General features: G+C 37.0%; 3 protein-coding genes across 4 annotated transcripts; all 3 read right to left on the bottom strand.

Moving 5' to 3' along the window:
• Positions 1-1,293: 1,293 nt before the first annotated feature.
• On the bottom strand, positions 1,294-7,067 carry LOC113108057 (Kv channel-interacting protein 4). Its single transcript, XM_026270884.1, has 8 exons — positions 6,822-7,067; positions 4,050-4,174; positions 3,885-3,954; positions 3,503-3,573; positions 3,232-3,339; positions 3,037-3,141; positions 2,253-2,315; positions 1,294-2,176 (listed from the first exon to the last, which is right to left on the bottom strand). The coding sequence occupies exons 1-8, from the start codon at positions 6,913-6,915 to the stop codon at positions 2,129-2,131; spliced, it is 684 nt and encodes a 227-aa protein (XP_026126669.1). The 5' UTR covers positions 6,916-7,067; the 3' UTR covers positions 1,294-2,128.
• A 2,355-nt stretch (positions 7,068-9,422) lies between these two features.
• Positions 9,423-11,205, bottom strand: LOC113086041 (GPI-linked NAD(P)(+)--arginine ADP-ribosyltransferase 1-like). 2 transcript variants are annotated; one of them, XM_026255422.1, is made up of 4 exons: positions 11,096-11,205; positions 10,644-10,718; positions 9,786-10,510; positions 9,423-9,664 (listed from the first exon to the last, which is right to left on the bottom strand). In XM_026255422.1, exons 2-4 carry the CDS (start codon positions 10,689-10,691, stop codon positions 9,556-9,558), a joined length of 882 nt encoding a protein of 293 aa, XP_026111207.1. In that variant the 5' UTR covers positions 10,692-10,718; positions 11,096-11,205; the 3' UTR covers positions 9,423-9,555. The 2 variants fall into 2 exon arrangements, with proteins under 2 accessions (XP_026111207.1, XP_026111375.1); XM_026255590.1 differs by having other exon boundaries at positions 11,009-11,141.
• Positions 11,206-18,624: 7,419 nt separating this feature from the next.
• Positions 18,625-20,170, bottom strand: LOC113088431 (GPI-linked NAD(P)(+)--arginine ADP-ribosyltransferase 1-like). Its single transcript, XM_026255855.1, has 4 exons — positions 20,074-20,170; positions 19,814-19,888; positions 18,997-19,721; positions 18,625-18,869 (listed from the first exon to the last, which is right to left on the bottom strand). The coding sequence occupies exons 2-4, from the start codon at positions 19,859-19,861 to the stop codon at positions 18,761-18,763; spliced, it is 882 nt and encodes a 293-aa protein (XP_026111640.1). The 5' UTR covers positions 19,862-19,888; positions 20,074-20,170; the 3' UTR covers positions 18,625-18,760.
• Between the last annotated feature and the right edge of the window lie 295 nt (positions 20,171-20,465).

Raw genomic sequence — 20,465 nt, forward strand, 5'->3', positions numbered from 1 at the left:
TAACCAAAAGTACAAGAGGTTATAGTCTGGATTCCTGTGTAAGAAACACATTCTATGAAAGGTAACATGACAAATCCTTCAACCTTAATAGAAACTGGCCAATTCATAATTAAAAGGTTAATTATGATGATTATGAATGTTTAATAAAGGGAAATTATATAAGGTGCATGTCACACTGTTGCTGCAGAAGCTTTGTGACGTTTTTGACGTTTAGACTGCCCTCTTCTGGACGATGCCTGTAAAGGCTGTTTAGAGACATTGCCACTTTTGGTTTATGGGAGATCAGGGTTGGTTGATTGGCACAGGATTAATTCTGGGTCATAATTAGATATGATTTAAAAGAAAATTGAAGTAGTTGCACTCTTCAAACTTCTTGACGCTATCTCTGTTATGAAGCATTAACCCAATGTGTATTTTAATTATACTGACGGAAAATATGGTGCATTTTTCCACGTATAGACTGGTCTTTGTAAGACTTTACCAGAGAGAGAGTAAGGAAGAGTAGCTTGAGTAACATACAAGAAATAAAACTGTAAAATACAGGGAAGATACAGAAGAGCAATAAGAGAGACAGAGCTGATGGAAATATTTATTAAAGAGAAGTGCAATAGTTTCTAAATGACAAGAGGAGAGAGGAACAAAAGTAGCAAAGTTCAGAAATATATAAGAACGAGTACAAATTAAAACACTAGGAGTTTTCTGTACACCGGTCCTCTTATGCATTGATCTGCAATAAACACATTTTCTTTTGATCTTTTGATATATTAGTGGTGATTGTGTTCAAAATTCATCCTAACTCCAAAACAAAACACTTTTTCCGTCTGCCAAAACAACCCGTTCTGTATATACTGGAGTTTGTAAGTGAATCTCTAGATTAGTGAACACTAATTGCTGTTAACTCATTGTTTATAGCATATTAGCTGTTTATTAATACTGTTAAAGCACATATTAATACATGACCACAGATCCACCATACCTACATATAACTACTACAACAACTAACTTAATTACTATCAATAAGCAGCAAATGATGCTGAAAATACAGCTGCACATCACAGAAATAAATTATACTTTAACAGAGATTCACACAGAAAACAGATGTTTTAGATTGTAAAAATATTTCAGAATATTGCTGTATTTACTGTGTTTAATACTTGTTTCTTATTGTTGGAATATAAGTTTGATATCATACAGTAACTGGTTTGTAGTCTGACTTTATCCCCTGAATCTTTCTAAAACTGAGCTGAATTTAAAGAAGAAATTGTGTTTCTGACAGAAATGATAAACATTTGCTTAAATCAAGGCTGATGGCATTTATTATTTTATTATGACACTTACAATAAACAATAATAAACTGCGTTAAAAATACATCTTACAAATGACCACTATAATTGACAAGAGTTACATCATTCAAATATTGATAGTCACACATGAAATTACATTCTTGACATTAAAACAGATTAGTTAATCATATATATGTATAATTACTTATTAGCATTCATTAATGCTCATTATTGACCTAGTATTATATCAGTTGTTCAAGCATACTGTAAATCCTAATCTAGAGTTTAGGAAAAGACACTGAGGATTTAATGAATCAGAGAAAGTATGTATTTAGAGAACAGAAATTAGCACCACAAATTATATTTGGGAGTTGTGAAAAGAAGCAAAACTTCATCATCTTTGTTCATGATTAGAGCAGTTTTAGAGGAAAAGCATCTGTGCATCATGCAATTTTATCATTTTTCTGATATTCAGTATAAGCCACATTATTAGGTCGATGCATTAAATGGTGAAATACAAACTAGATTCTTTCTTCCAGCAGCTTTTGAAATCAATACATGAGTAATATTTATTTTAACTTTTTTTTAAATGTCAATAAATAAATGCTGGTTGTTGGACAGTGTTGAATGAATACATTATGAATTAAAAGAACACTTTTGCACCATGCATGATAAAAAAATAAAATAAAAAAAAAGATGTTACTGTACCACTTTAACACTGGATTCACAGTTGCATCACACAATGACTCCAAATGTCTATCAGGGTTCTACATTCAGCAGCCAGTCCACAAACACAGGTCTGGACAGTCCAGAGGTGTCCGGTGAGAATAAGTGCTGACCAACATCTAAACAGCATTGTCAAAAATCTTAAGAGACTGCATTATATCCTCATCCTGCAAAACAAAGGAATACTTTTTGCATATCCACTTTAGGTAATAACGGTTTCGATTAAGATAAAGTAAGCCTTACTTTTTGGCAGCAGTCCATGAATTCCTCAATAGTTACTACACCATCCTGATTTATGTCCATTTTCTTAGGAGAGAAAAAAAAGTGATTCATTTTTGCTTTCTAATGTATCATGAGGCAATGCATGTAGAAACAGATCGCGATTTTAATGATTTTAATACTGCATTACAAGCCTGATCTTATAACAAATGCGCATAATCAACAATTGGAGAAATGTCCACTGGGTGGCGCCAAAATGCAGGTTTTCAAATTAATGTTTTTTTTTTTTTGTTTGTTTGTTTTTAATTAGGTCTAATCCTTAATCAATTCAAATTTAATTCAAATTCACAAATGTAATTTATTTAAGGAACTCATAATGCAGTTTGTGTGTTTCCTGCCATCGGAAGCCATGTTGAAAGTAGAGGTAAATTACACTTTATACATTAGATGATTAACGAAATCATAGAACTGACATGAAAGTAAAACATCTTTTATAAGGCTGCTGTTTTTTTTTTTTAAATAAACTGTGCACAACATAAGTGTTATGACACCATGCAAAAAAAAGTTTGCATGGCATTGTGATATTAAAGCTGCTATTAAAAAAAAAAAAAATCTAATCAAACAGTTTTGGTCACCAGTTTCCAGTAAAAATCAAGATGCTTCTAGCGCCACCCTGTGGACATTTTCACCTGCAAGTTGCTATAATATGATGCAAACAGCAGCTTCTACATATTTTCTAAAAAAAAAAAAAAAAAAACACGCATACACACATTTTCCCATTATAATAAATAGTGCATAAAAGCATTACTTGGAAGAACATTCTGACGTGTTGCCTCACTGCCTCCTCTTTCAGTCGAGGATGGACAGATTTCCCCATCAGATCATAAATAGACTTCAGTATATCCAACATCTCCTGAAACAAAAACCGCATATACAGTTTTGCATTCAGTACTTTACAGACTTGTAAATGTAGCTCATCTTGTAGATTAAAATGCTTCCAGACCTCTTTAGTGATCTGTCCGTCGCTGTTGATGTCGTAAAGATTGAAAGCCCAGTTCAGCTTCTCTTCAGTAGTGCCTCTCAACAAAACAGAGAGATCACAGACTAACTCCTGCAAAAAACACACAACACTGAATAGATACTGTCACCTTAAAGTGCCTTTATAGCACTGATCAGTTGTTTTATATAAAGGATTCAACATCTGAAAACATCATCTAATGCAAAAGTTTGGATCACATTCACATAATTAATAATAAAAAAAAATGAATCCTTACCTCAAAACTAAGAGAGCCGTTCTTATCTTTATCAAATGCATTGAAAAGAAACTGAGCATACTTTGATGAATCTAAAAAAAACAATAAATATAATATTATCACTGTTTCTGTGATGTGTAAACATCTAAACATTTTCAAAGCAATATTATGATGGAAGGCCGTTTTATTATGCATTTAAATTGTGCTTTTATTGAATTCTCCCATAACAAAATTAGGATTCAAAATCAGGATTAAAACGTTACACTGGTGGTTTCATCATTATTTTAATGTGATTTCAATGCATTAATTCATTAATATCCTTATGGTCACACTTTTTGGTTTCCTGAACATTTATTAATATTGTGTGGATAAACATGTATAAAACATGATGAAGTCGACCGACCTCCCAGTGGGAAGAACAAGGCGTAGATGTTTTTGAAAGTGTCCTCATTCACGACTCCACTCGGACAGTCCTAGCAAACACATGAGAGACAACAGAGCACTGATGAAGAGACAGGAGCATCTCGGCAGCACGACTGATGGTGTCTGGGTTTAACCGAGCGCTCACGTTCTTGAATCCTCTGAAGAGTAACTGCAGCTCTTGTCTGGAGAAGTGGGTCTGCGACTGCAGCTGCTCCAGATTTTCCGGGTGATAGCGCTCGGTCATACTCTCTTGTTCTTCGTCCTCATTATCTGCAACACAGCACACACAGCTGCGGATAATCTGTGATTTTAATGCACCCTTCGTTTAACCGTTTTGACTGATTGAACACTATTTAGCAGCTATTATGTGTGTGGGGGGTAATATGCATTGCATATACAGCTTAAAGTGTCTTCTGGCCCGTTTCTGTGAAATATTCACGACTGTGTATTAGAGGTCAGGTGAAGACACAGAGGACGTGAATAATACCTCTGTCCCAGATTCTCCTGAAGAACGTTCTGTGCATGGATCCTACAGATCTTAAAAAAGGTCACCTCTTACCTCATTTCTTCACGTCCTTGTCCATGCATGAGAAATATACCACATCTGAGGAAACGTTCTGTTTTGTTTTTGCATGAGAAGAGTAATTGGGATACTAGAATGACCCATTTAGAGATCGGTCAAGATGTTGCTAGTCCTGTGGAGTGGATCTTAAAGATGCATTTGTCTAGTTCTGCATTTATGCATGGAAACATTAATTAATTACAGAAAATACGATTAGATTAAGATTTAATTTAGCATGCATTATACACTCGAAACACTCTAGCCCAGCTGTGTTGAAACAAACACCTCCAGATGTTATCTTAGAGAGTTATTTTTACCTGGTTTGCTTTATTGAACATTTCATTTGTTCGTATAATTAATGTTTTTTTTATACCCTGTATCACAAAAGCTATAACACTAGTACAGTAAAGTTATGTGGTAACACTTAATAATAACTTATTCTTATTCACTAGTATTAACTATGGCTTTTTCCTCAAATTGCACATAAAAAACAAGTCAAAACAACATTATTAACACAAAAACAAAACGGCTTCGGCTCAGATGAAAGAGTATATTGAAAAGAATGCTGGGTGATTGAATAAAGCTATAAAAAGAAGCTATTTTAGTAATCCTTTCATAAAAAATGACCCATTTTGCTTCGTCTTCATTAGCAAACCATATCTGTTAATTTCAGCGGGGCTTATTATAGTGTGATTTCTCTCATTTTTCCACTCTTTGTCATAGTGTGTGCTAGGAGAAACGAGGATCACTTTCATAAACGTCTTCTGTGGCCTGTTTCTGGAGTAGAACGAGGAAAAGACTGAATGGCTATTTTTGTCTGATGCTGTTAAGGCAAAGCAGGTGCTAGAGTACATCAATACAGACGAAGCCCAGCAGGAAAACATTAAAGATGAATTAAATAAATCAACTACGTTAAATGTAAACAGCATGCATGAGTGTTCAAGTATAGCAGATAAAACAGAAGCACAAAAACCTTCTCAAATGGAGGAAAAATGAAGCAAAAAATCCAGCAGAGATGTGCCCGACAAAATTACCCGAAAAAGATACCAGTGTCTGCAATACTTAATTCATGGCATTATTAAGGGATCATCAGTGTTTTATGGTCGGCGAAGGATGACGGAGTGTGTAATTATATTTAGTCCCACAAGGATATGAAGCATAGCCAAGGGAAGGATGAAATTAATTAGAAGTCTCATCCACAAAGTTAAGACCATTAATGATTAGCACTGTAATTTCAGTAATAACTCAGACAGAGTGTGGTAAGAGATTCTTTATATTATTATCATTATTAGTATCACACCTAAATAATAGAGACAGTGATGACTGAATACAAACACAATCTAATTTACTTACTTACATTGTGTCAATAAATAATGCAACTTTATTGAAGAACAGTGTGTTAAAACTTTGATAGATGGACATTTGTTGTGTTGTGTAAGCCTTTCAGTAAAATGTGTAATTACACCCTTGAAGAGCCGAAGAAGAAAAAGAGGTGTATTTATAATCACAAGACTGTCTGGAAGGGGTTCAAACATCAAACATGTAAAACTTTCTGTGATGTTTCTCACTGCCTAATAGTAATAGTAAAAAAAAAAAAAAAAAAAAAAAAAAAAAAATTATATATATATATTTTAAGAGATACTTTCACTGCTGGTTTGAGTTGAACAAAAAAAAAAAAAAAATAAATAAATGAATTAATTAATTTGCTCCTATTGTGATTCCCTAATTTAATCTGTCTAACATCATCCGTGATCAGTTTTTATTTTATTTTATTTCTTTATTTATTTTCAAATCTAGCAATATTGGAATTAGATCTGTGCCATTTAGTTATTTATTTATTTTACCATTTTTAGATGATCTACTGTAATTTAAGTGTATAATATTAGATTTTTATGTTGCCTGTTGTCAGGGTTTTTAAAATAGAAAAATAAATTGTTGCCACTTGGAAAATTTACATTTAATATCAATGTGAAACCAAGGAGGAGTGTACAGTAAGTGATTTTTCGGGTAAGGTGTAAGTCTTACAATTAAACAAATGAAAATGGTACTAAAAAAATAAATATTCAGTCACACCATGCTCTCGACAGACACTAATTTGAGAGAAACATCTTGCAATACGAATCCTATCTTTCTTTCTTTTCCCCCCTTTTCAGAAAATTTTAAATGTAAATGTAGCAACATTTTTACAGTTTATGCTTCTCTATTATTTAATGTAACAGTTTAGGAAGAACAGCTGCACGTGTTAAAAGATGTAATGAACTTCAGGACAACAAAGCGACAGTGGGATGATGAAAGTCTATGAAGTCATACTTGAGTCTCATCCGGAGCACTGAATCAGATCCAGAAGGACTTTACCTGAGCTCAGAGTTCCTGTGATGAATCGAGTAATGTGCTGAGTGAACTTGATCAGCTGTCGCTTGCATCGTCGCCGTCGGCTGCTCATTTTCATTGACAGAGAAGGAAGGAGATCAGAAGAGTTCTCTGGTTTATTATTATTCCAGTGCTCTGTCGGCTTCAGCTGCGCTTCTTCAGTTTCTGCTCAGTGATGTGGATGAAGAGAGATGAAGAGGGATGTGTGAACGCGCGGCAGTTTTACACACACCTGAGAGAATCTCTCTCTCTCTCTCTCACACACACACACACACACACGCGCGCGCGCGCGCGCGCTTCTTTAAAATGGTTGTCTGACTTCTCTCACTTAGATTTGAGCTGTGAATCTCCATATAGAGCTCTTCCAGCTCCCTCGGGGCTTTATTGAAAGCGTTTCTGTGATATATGGAACGCCGACAGGGTCAAAAGTCTTTGAACAGAAGGGGTCCAATTGAACTGAAACACTTAACTGTATTTTCCCGTATTTTTCAGTGAAACTGTATACCTAACATGACCGAAATGTTTTCAGAGATACCAAATAATTGAATATTTCACCATAAGCACTCCCTGTCCTTGGTCTTAAAAATGGTTGACATTAATTTAGTGATCAAGCATAGCACCCTTATGGAAATATGATAATATTTGTAATAATCATTTAAATCTGAGAAAAAAAAATCTAAATATTCTTCTTTTTTTGCAATGAAACAGGATATCAATTCATTCATTCATAGTTTAGAATCATCTTTATATAAAGTTTGGTATAAAAAATGAAAATACATTTTTTTCTTAACACGAAAATCCTACTGTTTTTACCATTTCATATCTATTCATGTCTTTATTTATTCATTTATTTATTTATTTTTAAAGCTGGCATTATTAAAGTCCTGCTGACCTCTACAGAGGCATGGAAATGAAAATTAATTAAATTTAATTTATAAATTTTCTCTCTTCTATTTTCTTTTTCTATTTTCTTTTTTTATGCTCTTCACAAAAAAAAATTATATTCTGGCAGTCACCTGAAAGTAAACCTTAAAGGAACTTTTTGACGCACTAGCGGTTAATAAACAGAACTGCTAGCGTCTTGCGGAAGAACATCGTAGCCGGATCTACTTCTCTCTGTTTATGTCTATGAAGAATCACAAAGGTACTGGGTTACTCCGCCGCGGTACCCTCGAAGCAATCTAAAATAGTCCGAATATAAACACTTATTATAGGTGCACCCTACTGATTCAGGACAAGCTAAAAACACGGTTTGGAAAATGGATTCATGGTGTACTCGCTTATTATATACATTTTTCTACATTTTGAACACAAACAAAGTTACGGACCGCAGCTCTGATTGGTTGTTTCTTCCCGGGAGCGCATGACTTTCTGCAAATGGCAATAGGACACTGGGAGGAGCCAGAGGAGCTTGATTTTTCACAGATTATCTGTCTCATATTCTACTGTCAGGACATAATGACAGGTTTAACAAATATGTAAAAAAATACAAAAGTTACCTACTGCAGCTTTAAGCATATTTCCAATATACTGTAATTTATGGGAATATTAAAATTAATTTATGGATGTTTTTTCAAAGCCTTTGCATTTTCAAGAAACACTGCAGCTTTGTTTTGCAAAAAAAATTATATAAGCCTAGTTTCACATTTTAAATTAATTTTAAATGTTTTTAGGGTTTTAAAGTGGTCTTAAATAGAAGGCCGTGGATATGAATATGAATACTAATATGAATAAATATGACAACAGAAGGAGGATTTACTAAAAGAAGAGGAATGTAGTGTCTTGAACACGCTCACATCTTAATCTACCACATTGTGAATAGACGCAGAATGTGAAAAAAAACTTAAAGTGCAGATACCGTGACCACACTACTCTGAAGCACAGATACCGTGACTGCAGCTGTGCTGGTGCGAATCTACCGGAGTGGAAAGTGCTACCCTTAGAAAAAGCTGTGCCACACCTGAAATATTCACAAAATAACATATAAATAAGCAGTGTTTTGTGTGCTGATGATGAAACTGACGACACATCAATCAGAATCTCAAAGAGTTTTTTTTTGTTACAGTGTTATTGATCTCAGTGTTCTCTGACTCTTTATTGAGGACAATATAAAGCAACCATTATATATTAGTAAGTAGGTCTCAAATTAATTGATTGTCCAATTTAGGGATACAGATATACAATGTAGGCAACTTATGACAAGGATGTGACATATGGAAGGCAGATGGGGCCAAAAGTCTTTAAACAGAAGGCGAGAAACTAAACTTGAACTGTAATTGTACCATATTTTTTGTGAAACTGATCATGAATGTATTTGCATCATGAAATTACAAAGATGACTGCAAGTGATATGAGGTCTGTTGCAATAGTGTCCTCTGGTGGTGTGAGGTGCTTCATATTACACTTTGAGCATCTTTCCAATATACTTCATCATGGGCATGTAAAAATTAATTTATGGATATTTTTTCAAGAAACACTGCAATTTAGTTTTGCTTAAAAAATCTTATTTTAAATAGTCCTACGTTTGTAGGGTTTTAAATTGGTCTTAGAGGATAGATTAAAATAAGAACAGAGAGAATACATTGAAATGAATAATAAAAGTAATTTATTATTGTGATAAATTCAACCTTATAAGTCAAGAACACTGAATGTGGTAAACATTTATTAAGAGAATGAATGTAACTTTTACTATTCATGCATTTCTGATAATAAACAGAGTTTATCTGAGAATCAGCGTGTAGAAGCACAGCATGAGAAAGGAAGCCGTCAGATTCAGGAAACTGGAACTCAGGAAACTTGACGATGATTCTTTAGATTCTTCAGGTGAGCTTTAGACAGACAGAGAAAATTCAGATCAGCAGGTTTGTTTTAGATGTGCTCAGTTTATCACAAATTAGTATTGCATACAATCAAACAATCTTTACTGCTCTCTCTCTCTCTCTCTCTTACCTGACAAGGCTGCTGCAGTCAGAAGAACTGTGAAAGTGAGAATGCACCAAGGTGATATTTATGTAATCATAATCATTATTCTTAACAGTTTTGATATTCTTAACTGTGAAAACTTCAGTGGGTGATATTAGTGCATCTATTTCCTCTGAACTACACCCATAATAATCAAGATTGATCACAGAACAAGAAGTGATGCTGAAAACAGTCCCAGTGCCTTCACCTATACTTGCATCTTCAGTTGCATCATCAGATTCCAGTTTTGCTGGAAAAAAACTCACAAAACGTACTTTCTCTCCAATTTTGGTTATATATTGCTTCCCTGTACCAGAGTACACTGAACGACATTTCTTGTGGTCTGTGAGATTCATGGCATCTGTCAGCAGGAAGAAAAGAGATTTGAAAGGAAACTTGTCTCTGTAAGTTGATCTGCTCTTGTTGTGGTTTTGAACCAACTTCTTGAATGTTTTACGAAATTCAGAAGAAGCTTCAACATAGCTCTGCAGCGCAGTCATGTGCTCCGGTTTACTCCCAGGAATGGCCTTTTTGCATGTTGTGTTTTTCCACATAGTTTTAAAATCCTTATTGTTGTTGAGCTCTGTCTGCAGCAGACCTCCACTCTTTGTGACCATTTGCAGCATCTCTTCCCGACAGTTGTAGAACGAGTAATCAGCAGCTTCAGGAAACAAGCCCATGTGTGTCGCTACTGCAGTTATCTGCACCACAGTCTGAAAACATAATTAAGAACCAGCGGAAAATTTGGAGAGAAAAGAATAAGTCAAAGACTTCTAAACTTCACAAATGAGACGAGTTCCTTAAGTTAAACAGTTCAAAGTAGTGATGATAAAAGTGAGAACTTACAGTGTACAAGAGCAGCAGGAGAAATGCATGGAACCTCAAGCTTCCCATTGTTTTAGTTTAGCTTTAGACACAGGTCTGGACAAAGACATTAACATGGACAAAATCAGATTGGTGAAGACATGCTCATCAAATATATATATATATATATATATATATATATATATATATGTATATATATATATATATATATATATATATATATATATATATATATATATATATATATATATATATATATATATATATATATATATATATATATATATATATATATATATAAATATTTTCAGCACAAACGGAGCACAAGCACAAATCCATTAAGAAAATTGCATGAAGCACTACAAATCTTGATATCTTAAAAATACCTGTTGTTCGTGATGTATTTAATTTTGTTAGAAATATTCGCCTGAAACAAGTGACTGAAAACTATAACTGAAAAAGGCAGCACTCACCGTCTCAAGATGTCTGGTATTTTTAGGTTCACTTAAGTGAAATGTTCAGAACTGCAGGGTGTTCAAAAACAAAATTACACAAAGTTTGTCACTGTGGTCACGGTCTCTGCACTTTACAGTAGCGCGGTCACACTATCTGTGCTTCGAGATCATTGCACGTCCTGCTCGGCGATGCGTGGAAGGTTAAGTGTGAGCATGTTCAAGGAGCCACTGTCTTCTTCTTTTAGTAAATTCTTCAGTTGTCATATTTATTCATATTCATATTTACGGCCTTCTATTTATGTTTATAACAGTTTGTTCTACTATAATTATGTTTTATTAGCAGTTGGCAAATCAAATTAGAGCCACTTCCAAATTTTGAGTGTATAGTGAAATAGACAGCACTTTTATAACTTTTGCATGCAATTATTAAAAGATGATACAGTAAAATGAAATGAAAATCACCACAGTGGTACACATAGAGGATTGGGGACACATAGAACAAGAGTCTGGTGGAGATTTCAGAAAACAATGTGATTACATTTTTTTATGAACTGTTTATTTTTGTTTATTTTGTTCTTGATTGTGGCATGCAAATATTAAAGAATGAAACAGAGAAAAGCCATTTAATCAGTTTGGTTTTTTCCCCTCACTTTATTTAGATTTTTTCCACATAAGCAGGAAACACCACACAAGAGCAGGTACAGATTGAATGATAAGAACTTAAAAAAACAAATATGAATCCAACCGATATAGAATAATGTTAACTGTAAGCAGAAAAGTAAACAGTTGTACAAAACATATTCCAAATTATACATTAATTCAGCAAAAGAAAAAGTACACAGCCAAAAATAAAAAATAAATAATTAAAAACCTTAATTATAGTAAAATAAACGGTGAAAACCTAAATAGAAGGCTGTGAATATGAATATGAATACTAATATGAATAAATATGACATTGAAGGAGGATTTACTAAAAGAAGAGGAATGTAGCACCTTGAACACGATCACATCTTAATCTACCACACACTGTGAATAGACGCAGAATCAACTTAAAGTGCAGATACCGTGACCACACTACTCTGAAGCACAGATACCGTGACTGACAGCACCATGAAGCAAGACATTACCAGAAATTCAGTAATCTACAAAAACAAAAACAAATTAAATTAAATTTATGCATTTAACATAAATGTATGCATTTTATCCAAAGCGACTTACAGTGTATTCAGGCTATCAATTTTTATCTACCATGTGTTCCCGGGGAATCAAACCCCCAACCTTGCGCTAGCTTGCTTGCTAACGCAACGCTCTACCAGTTGAGTGACAGGAAACCATGCAAACAATTTTTTTTTCATTAAGTTTTAACATGAACCAATAAAGTTTAAACCACTTTCTTTACTTTAAGTCCCCTATCCACCTGAGTGTTTCTAACACCAAAGTTTAAGAATCATTTAGCCAACAAAATCTAGGCTCTTGAGAAAACAGATCCCCAAACAATACTTGTAGGACTTTAACAACCTTTCTGTATTTAAACTTCTTAAAAATTAAGCCATTTTAACAACACCCTTTTGGTATTTGTAAAGTGACAAAGTGATAAAAAAAAGTGAAAAAGTGAGGTGACAAAGAGTCCAATATGGTGACCCATACTCAGAATTCATGCTCTGCATTTAACACATCCAAAATGCACACACACCGTGAACAAACTGTGAACACACACCCAGAGCGGTGGGCAGCCATTCATGCTGACGCACCCAGGGAAAGATGCAATACTATAAATAAATATTTAATTTAAAAACTGTGCCAAAGAAAATTAGCACTACTTGCTGTTGTTACTAAATATCAAGTTTTTTATGTTTATAACTATAGCCTCTGAAAAAGACCATGCATACCTATTCAATCATAACTTTAACTGCAGTTTGTAAGGCCTTTTCAAATATATGGTCAACTGCATGTGCATCATAGACTTAACTTGGCAATTTTTGCGTAATGCATTCAATAAGCTGGTGTGGCATTTTGAAACTATGTTTTAAAAGACAGAAATGTCTAGTTATTTAACATTTAAAGTAATATTTTGCTGATATACACATATATACACAATGGCCAAGCCATAGCTAATAACAACAACAGTTTCTTCCGTTGGCACATTAAACTAAATAAATAAAAAAAAGCCCTATAAATGATATCTTAAAAGAGAGAAAAAAAAGTGTACGATGAGACGTCCACGTTGATTGCAATATAACGTTAACCAATAGGCCAAGTTACGTGAATGTACCCCGGCTGGGTATATTATATCCTAAACATTGCACATTACGCTAACGTTTGCTACATTAACTTACATACAGAAAAAAAGGGTAAGTCGTGTTCAACTCTGCATTCACTTGATCTCCCATTTTCTCCTTCCATTGTTGGGGTAACATAGAAGTATAGTTTTAACACAGGTCATGTAGTTAATAGTTCGGCATAGCAAGCATTGAATTGTGACAGAAATGCACCTATTGTTTCGGATATAGTAACGAAACTCTTATCGATAAAGAAATAGTATTTAACCTAACACATGTACTATACAAAAATGGGTAGTGCTGTGAAGTATATTTAAAGGAATGCTCTTGTGATGTTACAGTACTGTGTACAGTTTGAAAGCACAGTATGTGAAAAAGAACCTGACCAATGACATCTTGTGGTGACATTTTCTACAGAATGGTTGGACGACCTCCTCAAGGTGGAAGGGAACGGCTCTTCACTTATAACAAGAGCTTGCCATCATTGAAATGGTGCGAGAAAATAATGCAATCCGACATTGTGAATTGCAAAAACACATAATTGAAGATAGAAATGTATTCAACAAAAGTCTTCAGAATGAAGCAGCTGTACGGAGAGCCATTTGAGAGGAACAGTGTCAGTGTAAGTGACTCTTTATTGAGGACAATATAAAGCAGCCATTATATATTAGTAAGTAGGTCTCACATGAATTGATTGTCCAATTTAGGGATACAGATATACAATGTAGGCATCTTATGGCAATAGTGTGACATATGGAAGGCAGACAGGGCCAAAAGTCTTTAAACGAAAGGCGAGAAATTAAACTTAAACTGTAATTTCCCACATTTTTAGTGAAACTGTATCATGAACAGTGTTGGGGGTAACGAGTTACAAAGTAACCGATTACAGTAACTATATTACTTTTTGGGTAACGAAGTAATGCATTACATTAATAATGTCAGGATCTCGGTAAGGGAGGAACTCAGGTGCAGACAGGGATTCTCAACACAAAGGGTTTATTAAATACAAAAAGGGGAAAACAAAACCCACGAGGGGGAAAACAACAGCTAGGGCAGGAACTAAACAACTTAACAGGGCAGGATTGATAAGACAAACAAACTCTTGACACTAACTACAAACACTCACGGTAATACAAGGACTTCAGAGGGTACAGCACAATCTCACACACGATCACATAAGTAGAACACATCTGAGAAACACAATGAACCGACGCAGGACAGAGCACACTAGGAGATCTAAATAGGGGGAACAATTAAGACACGACAGGTGTTACAGATAGGACAATCACGACACGACTAGGATAACAAGGGGGGCGGGGCAAGGGAACGAGACAACACAAGCACATGGCCCAAAGACAAGGCCATGCGCTTGTACACAAAACATGGGTCTGCCATGATCCTGCCTCAAGACTAGGAAAAATCAAGGACACGAGGGCAGGATCATGACAGAACCCCTCCCTTAAGGAGCGGCTTCCAGACGCTCCTCAAGGGAACATCAAACACGGGACATGACTGACATGACAGACTGGGACACAGACACAAACCAACAGGACATGACAAATAACAACAAAGGCAAACATGAGTACACAACGGCAGGGTTGGGGTGACAAATCAAAAAAAACAAACAGGGAAGGGGAGGGGGCGGGACCACAAAGTTCATGGGGGACAGACCAGGGCGGGTGGGAGGGGTAGGAATCCTAGGAGGACAGGACGAAGGCTGACGACGGGGGGTACGGGCAGGTCTGGGTGGTGAGGGAAGGGGAGGGGTCTCGGGACAACTGACAGGGGACATGACAGGACCAGACAAGGGACGCGGGACAACACTTACGGGACGCGGGGAGACGACATCTACTGGACACGGGGGGACCACAGGGCACGGGGCCACATCAACGGGACACGGGGCCACATCAACAGGACACGGGGAGACAACGGCTGGACATTTGGGACTTCTGGGGACAGGGTCAGGGGACAAGACAGGACTGACGGGGATTTCTAAAATTTGGACAAGACGGGACAAATAATCAGAAAATGCTTTAGCAGCTAGGACAATTGGCATCTCCTTATGAGATGAAACCGACTGTACAAGAGTCTTTGCTGCAGAGTCGGCCGCGGCTCTCTCCTCCGCTCTCACGACTGCCGACTTGCATACAGCTTTCTTTCCCGGCTCGGGCACGCTAGCGCTCACCGCTGCTGACTCGGACACGCTCACTGCTGCTGGCTCGGGCACGCTCACCGCTGCTGGTACGGGCACGCCAGCGCTCTCCGCTGCTTGCACGGGCACGCCAGCGCTCTCCGCTGCTGGCACGGGAGGAAACGGGGTCACAGGACCGGCAGGCCCCCTCTTCCTCCTCTTCCTCCTTGGGCGCAGTGCAGAGACCACAGCTGGGTCAGAGGCGGGTTGGGGGAGTTCGGTCTCTGGCAGGGCTGACTCCGACGATTCCGAGGCAGACTCCCACGATAACCGTCTCCCTCGCTTCCCGGGGAGACCGACGGGTGTGGGAGGCACCTCAGGACTCTGGGAGGGGCTTGCCTGACCCCCCAGGGTTGCCACGGCCAGGACACGACCCTCCGGGATCGCCGGCAGCTGGGTAGGTGGGGACCTCTGGGGCTCCTCCTCTCGCCCGCTCACTCCGGAACGACCTCCCCTGGTCCCCCGGAACACCACAAGGCGAGAGCCCTCAAAACAATCTCGCTGGCTGGCTGATGCCATCCAGCATTGCCTCCTGTCTGCTGAGTTCCTTGGTGGTCGGTTCATTCTGTCAGGATCTCGGTAAGGGAGGAACTCAGGTGCAGACAGGGATTCTCAACACAAAGGGTTTATTAAATACAAAAAGGGGAAAACAAAACCCACGAGGGGGAAAACAACAGCTAGGGCAGGAACTAAACAACTTAACAGGGCAGGATTGATAAGACAAACAAACTCTTGACACTAACTACAAACACTCACGGTAATACAAGGACTTCAGAGGGTACAGCACAATCTCACACACGATCACATAAGTAGAACACATCTGAGAAACACAATGAACCGACGCAGGACAGAGCACACTAGGAGATCTAAATAGGGGGAACAATTAAGACACGACAGGTGTTACAGATAGGACAATCACGACACGACTAGGATAACAAGGGGGGCGGGGCAAGGGAACGAGACAACACAAGCACATGGCCCAAAGACAAGGCCATGCGCTTGTACACAAAACATGGGTCTGCCATGATCCTGCCTCAAGACTAGGAAAAATCAAGGACACGAGGGCAGGATCATGACAAATAATATTGGTAACTACACTACTTTACTAGACTATAGGAACGCGCTTTCCTGCGTTACACATGCCGTGTTTGCTTGTGTGTAAAGTTCTGGGCCGGGTTTCCTGATAATGATTGATCTTAGCGCTTAAGTGTGTTTTCTACGAGTAATTTTACGATTGTTCGTTATTGTTTGACGTGTGTTTCCCAACATTGCACGTAAAGCAATCACACAGCTGTGCTTCAAGTGCTAACGTAGGAGTCGCTCTCCGTTTGTCAAGTGCTGAAATGTCATCTTACAGACGGTTTCATCGGGCGCACGCGCCTGGCACTAAGTGAACTTCCGGTCTGTGTTGTGTATATCGGTCTGGCTGCGGTGCCGTCTACAAATGCAGTTAAAGTTAAGGTGATGAGTAGACTGAAGTTGGGCTCAGGTGGTTGTGATGTGGGATGTGTTTCCCATTCATTTATTTATTTTTGGAGACTCGCCACGATTTTAAAACTAAACGATTTTCCAAAAGGCTTTGTTGAATAAACATGAGCACGTATTGCACGTTTAATAATAACAATAATTCCTTACATTTATATGTTTAAATATCAAAGTGAGACACAGTTGTTTATATATCACTGTATTTCTGAAGGAATACTTGCATGTTATATATATATACATAGTTTAATGCGTTACTTTACTTCGTTACCCAAAAATGTAATATAGTTACTGTGATCTGTTACTTTGTAACTGTGTTTGTGAACCCAGCTCTGCTTTGTTTACAGCTGTTACCGGGGAAACCTCTATTTCTCACACTTTAAAGCATCTCTTGATTAACATTTCTACCATGTTTTATTTTTAATGGTAAATCCCATTTGTTTACCAAAAAATAAAGTTTGCTTCATTTTCAATATTTAAAAGAAAATCTAAATGAATGTTTTATGCCTTCATTTGATAAACAGAAAAATTTAAATACACAACAGAATTTCTGAGGGGGAAAAAAAGTTGTTTTTATGCATTTAAATAATTACACATGGTAAAAAAAAAAAATCAAACATATGGCGAAGAAAAAATAAAACATTTCATAGGGCCATAAACATGTAATTTTTTTAAAACGTTTAATAAATTGCTGTGAAAATGTATGTGTTATGATTTAAATCAATTAGACATGCTTTTTGATTAATGCAATTAAATTTAACCATAAAAAAAGTTTTTTTTTTTTAAATGGATCCAGAAAAATTTGGAAAAATTTCCCTATTTTTTTTTTTAAAGTAATAAGTAGTGAAGTTACTTTTTAAATGCAGTAACTAGTAAAGCAATCCCATTACAATTTACAGAAGTAACTAGCAACTAATTAAATTTTTTGAGTAACTACCCAGAGTAACTAGGGGGAAGTCGTGGCCTAATGGTTAGAGGGTTGGACTCCCAATCGAAGGGTTGTGAGTTCGAGTCCCGGGCCGGCAGGAATTGTGGGTGGGGGGAGTGCATGAACAGCTCTCTCTCCACCTTCAATACCACGACTTAGGTGCCCTTGAGCAAGGCATCGAACCCCCAACTGCTCCCCGGGCGCCGCAGCATAAATGGCTGCCCACTGCTCCGGGTGTGTGCTCACAGTGTGTGTGTGTGTGTGTGTGTGTGTGTGTGTGTTCACTGCTCTGTGTGTGTGCATTTCGGATGGGTTAAATGCAGAGCACAAATTCTGAGTATGGGTCACCATACTTGGCTGAATGTCACTTCACTTCACTGATCATGAATGTATTTGCATCATGAAATTACAAAGATGACTGCAAGTGATATGAGGTGTGTTGCAATAGTGTCCTCTGGTGGTGTGAGGTGCTTCATAAAACACTTTGAGCATCTTTCCAATATACTTCATCATGGGCATGTAAAAATTAATTTATGGATGTTTTTTCAAGAAACACTGAAATTTAGTTTTGCTTAAAAAAAAAAATCTTATTTTAAATAATCCTACGTTTGTATGGTTTTAATTTGGTTTTAGAGGATATATTAAAATAAGAACAGAGAGAATACATTGAAATTAATAATAAAAGTAATTTATTATTGTGATAAATTCAACCTTATAAGTCAAGAACACTGAATGTGGTAAACATTTATTAAGAGAATGAATGGAACTTTTACTATTCATGCATTTCTGATAATAAACAGAGTTTATCTGAGAATCAGCGTGTAGAAGCACAGCATGAGAAAGGAAGCCGTCAGATTCAGGAAACTGGAACTCAGGAAACTTGACGATGATTCTTTAGATTCTTCTGGTGAGCTTTAGACAGACAGAGAAAATTCAGATCAGCCGGTTTGTTTTAGATGTGCTCAGTTTATCACAAATTAGTATTGCATACAATCAGACAATCTTTACTGCTCTCTCTCTCTCTCTCTCTCTCTCTTACCTGACAAGGCTGCTGCAGTCAGAAGAACTGTGAAAGTGAGAATGCACCAAGATGATCTCTTTAAACTCATCATCATTATTCTTAACAGTTTTGATATTCTTAACTGTGAAAACTTCAGTGGATGATATTAGTGCATCTATTTCCTCTGAACTACACCCGTAATCTTCAAGATTGATCACAGAACAAGAAGTGATGCTGAAAACAGTCCCAGTGTCTTCACCTACACTTGCATCTTCAGTTGCATCATCAGATTCCAGTTTTGCTGGAAAAAAACTCACAAAACGTACTTTCTCTCCAATTCTGGTTATATATCCCTTCCCTGTGCCAGAGTACACTGTACGACATTCCTTGTGGTCTGTGAGATTCATGGCATCTGTCAGCAGGAAGAAAAGAGATTTGAAAGGAAACTGGTCTCTGTAAGTTGATCTGCTCTTGTTGTGGTTCTGAACCCACTTCTTGAAATTTTCATGAAATTTAGAAGAAGCTTCAACATAGTTCTTCAGCGCAGTCATGTGCTCCGGTTTACTCCCAGGAATGGCCTTTTTGCATGTTGTGTTTTCCCACATAGTTTTAAAATCCTTATTGTTGTTGAGCTCTGTCTGCAGCAGACCTCCACTCTTTGTGACCATTTGCAGCATCTCTTCCCGACAGTTGTAGAACGAGTAATCAGCAGCTTCAGGAAACAAGCCCATGTGTGTCGCTACTGCAGTTATCTGCACCACAGCCTGAAAACACAATTAAGAACCAGCGGAAAATTTGAAGATAAAAGAATAAGTCAAAGACTCTAAACTTCACAAATTCCTTGAGTTGAACTTACAGTGTACAAGAGCAGCAGGAGAAATGCATGGAACCTCAAGCTTCCCATTGCTTTAGTTTAGCTTTAGACACAGGTCTGGACAAAGACAATAACGTGGACAAAACCAGATTGGTGAAGACATGCTACCATATATATATATATATATATATATATATATATATATATATATATATAATCCTTTTCAGCACAAACAGAGCACAAGAACAAATCCATTAAGAAAATTGCATGAAGCACTACAAATCTTGATATCTTAAAAATACCTGTTGTTCGTGATGTATTTAATTTTGTTAGAAACATTCGCCTGAAACAAGTGACAGAAAACTATAACTGAAAAAGGCAGCACTCACTTAAGTGAAATGTTCAGAAATGCAGGGAGTTCACACACTGACAAAAACAAGATTACAGGAAGTTTGTCACTGTGGTCACGGTATCTGCACTTTACAGTAGCGCGGTCACACTATCTGTGCTTCGAGATCATTGCACGTCTGCTCGGCGATGCGTGGAAGGTTAAGTGTGAGCATGTTCAAGGAGCCACTGTCTTCTTCTTTTAGTAAATTCTTCAGTTGTCATATTTATTCATATTCATATTTACGGCCTTCTATTTATGTTTATAACAGTTTGTTCTACTATAATTATGTTTCATTAGCAGTTG

This window comes from Carassius auratus, chromosome 1, assembly GCF_003368295.1.
Source record: "Carassius auratus strain Wakin chromosome 1, ASM336829v1, whole genome shotgun sequence".
In the NCBI taxonomy this organism is placed as follows: domain Eukaryota; kingdom Metazoa; phylum Chordata; class Actinopteri; order Cypriniformes; family Cyprinidae; genus Carassius; species Carassius auratus.

What these genes read in the sequence shown, in the direction of transcription:
- LOC113108057 (XM_026270884.1), bottom strand. Translation starts at nt 6,915, where the DNA reads ATGAAAATGAGCAGCCGACGGCGACGATGCAAGCGACAGCTGATCAAG. An exon ending in ACGGACAGATCACTAAAGAG is followed by an intron (nt 3,142 to 3,231) that starts GTCTGGAAGCAT and finishes TTTTTGTTTCAG; the next exon opens with GAGATGTTGGATATACTGAA. An exon ending in ACGTCAGAATGTTCTTCCAA is followed by an intron (nt 2,316 to 3,036) that starts GTAATGCTTTTA and finishes TTCTCTCCTAAG; the next exon opens with AAAATGGACATAAATCAGGA.
- LOC113086041 (XM_026255422.1), bottom strand. Translation starts at nt 10,691, where the DNA reads ATGGGAAGCTTGAGGTTCCATGCATTTCTCCTGCTGCTCTTGTACACT. An exon ending in TCCTGCTGCTCTTGTACACT is followed by an intron (nt 10,511 to 10,643) that starts GTAAGTTCTCAC and finishes TTATGTTTTCAG; the next exon opens with ACTGTGGTGCAGATAACTGC. An exon ending in GACTGCAGCAGCCTTGTCAG is followed by an intron (nt 9,665 to 9,785) that starts GTAAGAGAGAGA and finishes GTCTGTCTAAAG; the next exon opens with CTCACCTGAAGAATCTAAAG.
- LOC113088431 (XM_026255855.1), bottom strand. Translation starts at nt 19,861, where the DNA reads ATGGGAAGCTTGAGGTTCCATGCATTTCTCCTGCTGCTCTTGTACACT. An exon ending in TCCTGCTGCTCTTGTACACT is followed by an intron (nt 19,722 to 19,813) that starts GTAAGTTCAACT and finishes TTGTGTTTTCAG; the next exon opens with GCTGTGGTGCAGATAACTGC. An exon ending in GACTGCAGCAGCCTTGTCAG is followed by an intron (nt 18,870 to 18,996) that starts GTAAGAGAGAGA and finishes GTCTGTCTAAAG; the next exon opens with CTCACCAGAAGAATCTAAAG.